At 35.0% G+C, this 11,052-nt stretch overlaps 1 protein-coding gene across 1 annotated transcript; it reads right to left on the bottom strand.

Moving 5' to 3' along the window:
• Window positions 1-421: 421 nt before the first annotated feature.
• On the bottom strand, window positions 422-10,059 carry SYT4 (synaptotagmin 4). Its single transcript, XM_055233599.2, has 4 exons — window positions 9,759-10,059; window positions 6,096-6,910; window positions 4,247-4,367; window positions 422-3,182 (listed from the first exon to the last, which is right to left on the bottom strand). Exons 1-4 carry the CDS (start codon window positions 9,790-9,792, stop codon window positions 2,875-2,877), a joined length of 1,278 nt encoding a protein of 425 aa, XP_055089574.1. The 5' UTR covers window positions 9,793-10,059; the 3' UTR covers window positions 422-2,874.
• Between the last annotated feature and the right edge of the window lie 993 nt (window positions 10,060-11,052).

Raw genomic sequence — 11,052 nt, 5'->3', positions numbered from 1 at the left:
AGAGAAAAGTAAATGAAACATAGAAAAGTGAATCAAATTTAGAAAAAAGTCAAAGAATGTGAGAATGAGCCTAAACATCTAGCAAAGGCAGTTGATAAGGTCCCCTTGAGGAGAGTGGAATGGTATGGAGGGAAAGGCAGGGCAGGCCATGAAATCCTCTTGAATACTATTCCTTCCTACTTGATTCCACTGCCTATGCTCCCTGATCCTCAAGTTTTGCTTCTGTATAATAAGGATAATGATATCTGCTCCAGGTGATTGTTATGAAGATTTTTTTAAAAAGGTGTATTAAAGATTCTGGTGCTCAGTAATTAATGGTCCCTAACCTATGCAAGGAGATCCACTAGGGAAACTTGAAAATTCAGTCAGCAATAAGAGAAGCCTTATTACAGAGTCCATTGGCAGAAAGTCTGCATTGAAATGGATTGGGCAAAAGCAGCAATTTATTCATGTCTTACAAACATGGTCTTACAAACATCACACAGAGCTGGCACAAAAGAACAGACACTGTCTCGTACACCATGCTTCCTTCCAAAACACTTCTATTGAGTTACAACATCAGAACAAATCAATTACTGAGTTACACAGTTCTTCAAACATGTATACCTCCCCATTTGGGTGGTGAGATTGGCTAATCAGACAAACAATTAATTTACATGTTTAATACAGTGCAGGATTTGTAACAGGATTCAAGATATTCACATTGATATTGTAATACATTCTAAAACAGTACATTTTCAGAAATGATGAAATTAGATATTAAGATCTCCCTGCCTGTTTCAATTCCCTTGTTGTTTCTTTTCTTTCTTTTCTTAAAACCAGTTGCAAATAGTTTTACTCAACTTTTCACACTCAAAAACACTTTAAATTTTAAAAGCTAAAAACTATTTACAAATTATCCATTTTAATTTTAAAAGTGTTTGTTGTTGGTTTCATTGTTCCATGTTAAAAAAAAAAATCACCCTCATCCAACAACCATACCTCAGCTGCTACCACCATTAACTTCTGGCTGCTGTGAAGAATACTTAGAATTGGCCCCTTACAACTTTTCAGAGGTCCAAAATATATTCTGTTCCATGGCCCATGATACCAAATGCACATACATATAATGGCCATTTGACTTCCCCAAACTACACACCTACTACAGTTCAATTCATGTTGCTTTCACAGAAATGCCGAGTGGAGCAAGATGCTGTGAGGTGACTTTGTAGTGGAATGAAGACAATGTTTAGGAAATATGCTTTTTTAATCCCAAAGTCATTTTAAAGCACAAAAAAGAGGTTGATTTTTAATCTTTGTACATACAGAATGTAATACATTTTCTTTACATTAGGCATAGTCATAAAAAGCATGAATAAGTTGTTTGGAAAATGCATTTTTCATAGAATTTACAAACACTGTGATATCAAACACATTCTCAAAAACTGCTAAAGTACTGACACAAAACCTGACTCAAAATGTAAATTTTTCAGTAGACTTAATTTCTAACTTGCATATTTAATAATTCAACTGTACTCAAGTTCCACTCATACTTCTCTAAGAACTCAAATATAGTGACATTACTCTCAAGTTAGTTCTTTTCAAATAATCACAGGGTGCAGCTTTAATCTAACAGGTTCTGAATGAATTTCAGAACCCTGGCACTGGAAAATGATACAAGACACAAGTCTGTAAACTGCTCTATAGACAACAGCTCAAGACAAATTAGCCTAGAAAAGATAGTGAAACACATTCTTTGTTGTGCTAATTTGACAGCCTAAGTACATTTTGCGTGAACATATGTAAATTATATTAGAATTGCTCTTGAACGATTTTGTAGTCTTACATTTGTTTGTTGGTTAAGTAACACTTTTTATCTGGCAATGTAAAAAATCTTCACAGTCTTTTCAAGTAGCATTGTAATCTTTTCTGGGGGACAATAAGTTAAATGAAGACTTAGGTGGCCATGCCGACTCTGGGTACAAACGATGGCCTTAAAAGTACACTTGCACACTATACCTATTTCCTATAAGAAAATTGCGCTTCTAACTGGATTTCTAGTTGAAGTTTATTTCTTTATTCACTAACTAATTCAACAATTTCACGAAGGTACATAGGGATTTCTCAGGCCACACTGAGGCTTGTGACAGGCAGTGAATAATCCAAGGCCATGGTTCTTATGTGAGGTTATATTTTACAAAATTTTGACTCACATGTAACCTTAGGGGGGAGAAAAATTATATTTCAGCCACAGTGTTCTCAACTCAGCCCTTTGATAAAATAATTTCTCAGCTTGTTCACTGTCCTTTTGAAATGAATCTAAGTTACTCTTATGATAAAATTGCATCAAATAATTACAAACCAAACTAAAATGACCAGATATTTTTATATGCAGGACAACCATTTGCACATGACATAATTAATAAATACAAACTGGAGGACATTTCTTTAGTATCTTTGGATTTAAAGAAAAATTGATTTCCCCAACCTGAAGATAAATGGATAAATTTTCACAAGGCAAAGCATACTTCTCGTTTTTAAATCTTAATCACATTAACTTTTTGTGACATGTTCCAATGAGATTGTCACATTTATAATTTGGGATTCTGGCACAGTATTCATAAAATATCTGACTATTCCTAGTTATATCGCTGGTAATCTGAAGGAGATATTGAATATCTTATGAAAATTTATCCAACTCTTCTAATAAATAGGGAAATTATCATGATACACATTTGAAGTTACTTTCTGGCCTACTAATTCAATCCATTTCTAGCAACAACAACAACAAAAAAAAGATAGCTTGATTTCCCAAGCTTGCAATCCAACATCGAAAGAAAGAAAATTTCTCCTTGCCTAGTAAAAACCTTTAAGTTCCAACTCACGGCTAGGATGCTAACCATCACAGAGCACGTGCCACTTGGCAATTTGTCTCCTGGGGTAGTCACAGATCTCTTTCCAGTGCTCTCCACCAGTTCCTTCTGCTGCTGCACCCAAGACTAACTGCCCGATTACCTCATTTCGGGACCCCCTTTCAGAATCCAAAACCAAAAATTCAACACTTATATCTTCAAGGCCCTCACAAGGAATATCAAAGACAAACAGCTCATTGAACACTGCATTGGGGGTGCATTTCTTCACATGAGTCTTCTTCTTGGAGATTCTCTTTTTGGCATGGTACAGGTTCACTTTGACATAGGGATCTGCAGTGGAACATAACAGGCATTACAATGGCATAACTGGGCTGGAGAGCTGATATCAAGATAACAGTGCCCTTAGAGATCGTGGCATGCCAATCACGTGTGGTTACCAGGAAAATAAGTCAAAACAACGGAAAAATATGGATAAAACCTGACATTTCTCTTGTCAACAGAATTGAAAATAAGGAAGAATATGGAAAATAAGAGAAAAAAGTTCTAAATTAGAGAATAAGGGAAAACATTAATGATAGGAAAAGAGGTAACACAGAAGGAAAGAAAATAGAATGTTCTATGGACCTATTCTGATTACTATTAACTTACTCCAGAGAATAGGATAGAAGGAAAAAATATATATTAGACAACATCTAGCTTTACTGACGTGTATGACTTTGTGTGAGTCTATTTCCCTGACTTTTGGCTGTGTTTTCCGTCGAATGAGGATTTAGAGTCCACAATGGCAATGCTCTTTTTAGTCTTAACTTTTATGAATTTCTTTAGTCGCAGGCTGGATTTGCTTTCTGTTTCCTAGTGTTGAGCTTCTCTGTGTCATTGTTAGTATGTAGATTTTAAGTTCATGCTATTTTATCACAATTACTTTTGCCTTTTTCTGGTGGCAGCATATGAGTTAATTTTAGCTTCATAATCTGATCTTTTAAGACTATGTTTTCAGTTCCCAGCATTAAATAATAATAATAATGATAGATGATATTTGAAGAAGTATGTATTTCTAGTTCTCACAAGGCCCCTCAGGATGAGTAGCATTATGTCCAGTTTGTACAGTTTAAGAAACATACCCAATCATATTTTGCTAATGAATGGAAGGGTTAGGATTTGAACTCAGGTAATTTTAAACTGTAGCTTATTTTGTTTCTCATTGTGCTATACAACAAAAAATTGGTGTTTTGTTTCGTTTTTTGTAAAGCTAGTCACAAAACTAAAAGCTAACTTTTATAGTAGATACATAAGATATTAGAGAAAAAACAGAAGAGTAAGAGTAGGTGGGCTCATTTGCAGTAAAATACATTCCACTCATACAGTGAACCTGAATATTTCAGAAGAATTGTTACCTGAAAGTCCGGACACATCAGATTTAGGCAGATGTCGAGCTTTTAAGACAACCACAGTTAGAGTGTTTGTGGTGGACTGATAGCAGAGAGAGATCAGTAACTCACCCCGTCCTGAAGACTTCTGCAGAAAAAGAAATGTGATATAAGTATTTCTATGTTTTTAACTTCGAAGTTTGTACTTTCATTAAAGTTTAAATAGCATCGTCATTTAAATGTAATCTTATTTTTATTTTAATATTCTAAGGAATTGAAGAATAACTAAAAGCTTTCGTGCAGTACCATCTCTGCTTGAAAAACCACTGCCTGCCATCTTGTGGTCTTGTTTGGTACTACAGGAAGTTAAAATTAGCAATAAATTGGCCACACCCATTACTTGAAAATGTTTAAAGTATATTTAAATTATATCTTACACAGGATTATTTTTGGCTTTTAGTTTTTAATAACATCTCTATTTTTCAAAGTTATTAGTAGTAATGAAGCTTATCTAATTCTTTGCATGAGTATGTGTTGGGTCAAATGACTACACATACTCATGCAAAAAATTAGGTAAGTTTGATTTGATTTCGAATTCTTTAGCACAGACATATCGAAATTTGAACTCAGACCCAGTGAGAATTACTCTGATCCCAACTACATTCCTGGCCCAGGGGGATAATGGAGTTAAAATTCTCTGCCTCTTTCACAACAGCAAGTTTCCATTTAAGCCAAGGAATGAATTGATTTTAAGTATTGGAGAGCATTGTTTTTGGACAGAGTCATAGCGTCCTTCTTTGCATGCTACTTGATTTCATTTGTACTTTAAAGACAATAGATAAGAGATCCAATAATTCAAGTAAAAGTTTTGACTGAAAGTAACAACATATTAACTTGGTGTTTGTTTGCAACTAAGAGTGATGGCTGACACAAAACTAAAACTGCAATATATTTATACAAAAACTAATATGGGACAGCTGTATAAGTAGGCACTCTAAGGAGAATAAGAGTAGAAAAAAGATCCTTATTCCCACTGTGCCACTAAACCAGCCGGGTGTCTCAAACAAGCTGTGGAATGTCTCTGAACCTTGACCTTCATTAATTTCAATAGGAGAGGAGACAGTCAAAATGAGCTCTCAGGTTTTCAGCTCTGAAACACTATGTTGTTTAAAAAACACAAATTAGTATGTTTATTGATTTTTATAAATCATTCTGTTATAGAGAGAAGTTATTCTGAAATACCACTCTTGAAATCGAGTTCCAAATTTAAAGTGAAAATGGGGTTAAATTTGTTTCATTGATGTCTTATTATTTTCTAATAAACCCAGAACTATCAGAGTAGTATAACTACAAAAATAGTGGAACTCATTTCCTACTATACAATTTAGAGATGAGCATTTATAATTGAAAATGACGTGATGCCTCCTCCTTGAAAGGCAGTTCCACGGAAAGTCAATACAATTTCCAAATCTTCAGGAAGAATTGATTTAATTTTAAATTCAATTATGTTGACCTTGAAATCTCTTCTTTAACTTGCTTATGAATAAGAAATATTCACCTGTATTTTAAAGTAGCAGTGTCTGTCAAAATATTTATGATAGAGATTAACAAAAGTATTTACATAAGTGATATCTAAATATCCACAAAGAATGCCTATTTATTTTATATCATTAAAACACTTTGAGTATTTCAGTTATGGATTAAATTTTATTTCATCTATTCTATTCCCTTGATCTCCATTAGATTATAATTAATAATAATTAAACATGGTAAGGATGATACGTACAAGCTCATCATATTAATGAAAATTCCTTAGACACCAAAAAGCTACATAAAAGATTGTTTATAAATACTTTAAGCACTGAAAATAAATTACCCTAACATTTCTCTTGATGATCTCTCTGTTCATTAACATTTTTCCTCCAGATAATTCAATTCCCGAGAGAGGAATTAGAACTTCCCCAATGATATCATCTCTTGAAAACCTGTCAAAACTCAAAATTGTGAAGTGCAAGGCCAATTCTTGGATTTGGGTGTAGGGGATCCCATAGAATGTAAAGGTCTCATCAAAAGCTGGATCCAAGGTTTTTCTCAGCACTCTAGTTTTCACTTTATGCTTCTTCTCTGGGAGGATCGTCATTTTGATATATGGGTCAGAGGTCATTGACTGCTCATCCATGGCTGGCAAGCCACGGGCTTCCTTGATATTGACCACAAATGCTTTTTTCTCGAAGTTGTACTCTAAGGAGAAGAAGAGAGTTCCCAGCTTCTCTTGTTTCTCTTCTGAAGTAAGGGAAGTGCTGGACTTTAAACTCTCAGGGGAAACTGACTCTTTTTCCCCTTCTAAAAAGAGCTTCGGGGTTGCATTCTCCAGATCAGAAGGACTGCCAGGTTTGAGGTTGGTTTTGGGAAAATTGCCATTGAGATCTCTCTTTTCAAGATCCAGATGCAATGAATTCTTTGGCACAGCTGGCTTATTCTTTACTTCATTTTTATCATCTGCTCCAAATTTCTTTTTGCTATTTAGGTTTTCAGGGTAAATATCAACTCCCTTAAGCACATGCACAAACTTGTATGGAGGAGTCTTGTTAGACTTGGATGATTTTCTCTGACAGCAGATCCATGCAAAGAGAGAGACTGTGAAGACCAGGCCAAATGCACTGAAGATCCCCACCACTGTGGGGATTTCATCTGAAAAATCAAATGACCAATAATATACATTAAAGAAGCAGAGCTGGAGATATGAGCCTTTTGAAAAGCCTAATAGAGCTAGCAGTTGCTATAGGTTGGATAGATTGAATTACTTTCCAACCGTTCTGGGTATGAGTTAAATGTATATTTCACACTAACTTCAGGTACAAACACATCCCCACAGGAAAAGCATAAAGTGTGGTAGAAATTCCTTCATTTCAGTAGTTTTTCATTAATGAAATAAAAAGATGAAAATGGTCCTGAATCAGATATGGGGGAATGCTTAATGACTCTGACCTATCTTTGTTTTCCCAGATAACATGAGACAACTACAATATGATGGATCAGTACTAACTTCATTATTTTTTATTGTCATTTTGAGGCTTTCCAGAGCATCAATTTTTACTGGAATTCTAAGTAGATCTTTACTCAGAATTCAAGCAGCAAACATTTAGGGACTCAGCGGTTCACTCAATTGTAGGAAACTGATTGTGAAATGGTATTTGCCATTGCCACAAACTCATTAATAATTTTCATCCCAATTATGGAACAGTAGTAAAAGAATATACATATATTAGAGAAAATAAAACAAAAACAGAAGAGCAACAAGGTACCGATATTTTGTAACTTATAACACTACCATCCCTTTGTATGACAATCCCAAATTTCTCAAACACTGAATTATACAAAGTATAAATTAATTAAACTTAAATAAGATAAAAACAGAGCAATGGTTATAAGTGAATCAGCATTCCTTGGCGTTTAATGAGAACAGTGAGATTTAGAGTTCAATTTTATCTATAACTGTCTCTTCCCCTAGCACATGGCATGGAAAATGATAATCAAACTGAAATTGTCATTATTTTCTTGAATGATGGCACATTAAATTACTGACATTAGGTAGTATCGATTATGCATAAGGCTTATCCTATTTTATATGTAAGCATCTTTCTTGAACAAATGGTTAGTAACACTATGGAAGTAAAAGCAGTATTACTACATCTATACATAGTGAATCCGTAGAGTCAATGCTTAATATCATCAAAGTGAAAATAACTAATGTAATATTATATACATTTAGTTCCATTGCAATATGCTTTTTATCCTAAATAGTAAATAATAAAGTTATAAGTTCCAGCCCAGAAAGGGTTAAAACTTTTCTAAATAACCACAAGAAATCCAGCCTTTTGTTATTTCCCTTCCCCATCCCCCCAAATCTTCTGCCAATCTACTTCGTAATTACAAAACTGAACTCAGAGAATGTAAGGTTAAGAAAAGGCAAATGAAATAGAAGATAAAAAAGCCAATAAAATCGCAATAAAAATCCTGTATTTTAATGTACAGAAACTGAATCATGTAAAGATGAAATAAACCTTTGACTTCTCCAGGTGGAAAAAAGAAACAGTGACTACTACAGTATAAAGCAAGAGCTAAAGATAATCAGCTAAACTTGGTGTTAGCTTTTCAGTTTTTCCTTCTATTCAAGTCTTTGTGAAAAAAAATGCACCCACATTCCCGGACCATAATAACCCAAGGCCAGGGAGCAAAAGCAAAGTCATGAACTGAGACAGTTCTTTAGCCAATGTAAAAACAATAAAAACAGTAGAAAATCATTTTTTAAAAGTAGACTGATAGTCCATGCTAGAACATATTTTCACTGGCATGGTCTCTAAAAATTTCTCCGTATTAGAAGATCATTCAGGTTTCAAATGAAGAATTGGGAATAAACGTCATACCAAAATAAACCCAATAACCCAAATGGAAGGCTGGGAAAGAAATTCATTTATGAATATAATATCACAAATTGTCCCTGTTTAATAGTTATGTCAAATGGCAAACATTTTATATAACATGGAAACACTTATCTACTCCCTATTTATTCTCTACTGATAAGGTCTTACAATCTTGAAAGCTAAGATCATAGTTATTTTACTCAGCTTAATAACAATTATCACACATCTGTAGATATCACTCCTCTTCACAAACTTCTATGAAATTTCATGATTTAAAAAATACATGTCAGTAAAATTCTGACCTTTTTCCTTTGTAATATACTGGGATCTAAAAATAGTACTTTTTTATTCTAAGAAGTACATCTAATTTTATGTACTGACACCAAAAACTTGGTGTAAGAAAAGGAAAACTGAATGGGAAAATTGGAGCCATAATTCAAGTTTCCAGCAGCTTTTAGCTAATTGTGCAACCTACAATACTTCCCTCATCTCTCTGGGCTTTGGTTAGCTCAGCAGTGAAATGAAATGGGCTGAGCCAGTTCATTTTGAAACTCCCTTTAACCCTGCTACCATATGATTATGTCTTTCACTAGCAACATATTTCAAAGATACAAGAAAAACATAGCAGAGAAAAACACCCATATGGTACACCCTGTAATAAAATATACATTGCCAAACCCCAATAGACAAGTTGCTTTTTTTAACCAAGATCAAACCCCAATGTAACCAGACATATATTTATCTTCTCCTAATAAAATATAGATTTACCTACAAATAAGAATCACCTACAAAATAGATGAAACCAACATGGGAAAAACAGACCCCTTTTTCTTTACTCAGTGCATGCTGCAATTTACAGAAGTACCTGAAAATTTAAGAACTTCTTGAAGGTAAATTCTCCCTAACACAAGACAGTTTTAGGAAGAGAGATACCAAGGAAGGGAGAGAAGCTGCAGAAATAAGCCACAGTTGCCTGACTGCCATTCTCATTTTCCTTTTAAATTAACTACCTAGGAAATCTGTATTCAACAACCGGGGAAAAAATAAATGAATAAACAGTCCACCCCAGAGTATTCAAGGAATAACCGCAGTCATAAGTTCAGTAACTTGCTTACCAAATTCTTCCCGGCTGGTGGTGATCGGAGCCATTTTTTACTGCGTGTTCTGTCCGAGGTGCTGAAGGGAAAACTGCCTGGCTGGATTCACTTGCCTGGATCTGAAGCGCCGGCTTTCGGAGCGCTGAAAACAACAGCGCAGAGCCCAGGGGACCAGCTCCTGGAACAGGGAGGAGGCAAAGAGGGAGGTCCACTCGCCCTCGCACAGTGATTTGCCACCTCGGTTCCTGTTTTGGCTCTTCTGAGAAGCTCTTCTCCGAGACTCCAGACGTGGCTGGAACCCGAATTGACGCAATCCTGACGCTACAGGGCTGAAATCAGCACCTGCCCCCCTCCCCTCCTCCCTTCAAGCTTTCCTTCTTGCTTCCTCCCTCCTCTCTTGAGGATTCAACACACGCTCATCAATTATTTTAACTGTTGGACCACTAGAGATTAGCTTTGCTGTTTTGTGGGGGCTCAGAGGCTCACCGAGATGAGCCCCGAGACTGATCCCTGTCAGTTCCTAATATAAAATCTCCTGATCACCTAGATGAATAAAAATATGTTTCTGAGGTTTCAGAATAACGTAACTTACAGAGGAGAAATTTCTGCTTCAAATTACTCTTTTTAAGATGCAAAAACATATTTTCTTGCTTTTTAACTTTTTTCTTTGATATGTTATACCTATGATACTTATTATATTTAGAAAAGATTCACTACAAATGGATCCATTTGATATAAGATAGTTTCCCCACTATAATCCTTTATGTTCTAATAAATTATTAGTCTAAATATTTTGCTGGAACACTTGATCCTTCCTGGTCTGTCAGCTCTCTTCCCTTTAATATCTGACATTTGACCAGTTAAAGCACTTAACTTAGGAACAGATGGGGATAATTCCTTGGATATTCAGAGTCACTCTCAGCTATGACTTTTGCAAATAATGAGACTGCTTCTGAAATGACATTTATGGTTAAAAGGCTTGACTTCTAGTACGTTTGTACAAAATAGTTTCCAAAATCAGGCCAACATCTAAAGTAACATTGGTAACATTGGTTTTTTCAAAGGAAAGCATTCCTTTTTCTAAACTGATGATATTCTAGGAGGTGAAAAACTGTGAAAAATATGGTGTCAGATTCTGATTCATTTGAATCTGAAGAGTGTGCCTTTCTAAAACAAATGCTTAGCAATTTTTCAAAGGAAAGAAGTCAAGCTGTAACTCCAACTGTCAATTATTGCTCTGCAAAGTGTTTCTTTGCTCTGGAGTTAATAGGCAAATGACATTCAGTGTGTGCTGAGATGTGGGAGAAGAGAT

The sequence above is a fragment of the Symphalangus syndactylus genome, chromosome 1, assembly GCF_028878055.3.
Source record: "Symphalangus syndactylus isolate Jambi chromosome 1, NHGRI_mSymSyn1-v2.1_pri, whole genome shotgun sequence".
Lineage (NCBI taxonomy): Eukaryota > Metazoa > Chordata > Mammalia > Primates > Hylobatidae > Symphalangus > Symphalangus syndactylus.
This window is presented reverse-complemented; position numbering and strand designations above follow the sequence as displayed.

Coding starts and splice junctions, on each gene's coding strand:
- SYT4 (XM_055233599.2), bottom strand. CDS start 9,792: ATGGCTCCGATCACCACCAGCCGGGAAGAATTTG. Junction 4,368..6,095: donor TCATCAAGAGAAATGTTAGG/GTAATTTATTTT, acceptor CTTTTTCTGCAG/AAGTCTTCAGGACGGGGTGA. Junction 3,183..4,246: donor TGATGTGTCCGGACTTTCAG/GTAACAATTCTT, acceptor GTTCCACTGCAG/ATCCCTATGTCAAAGTGAAC.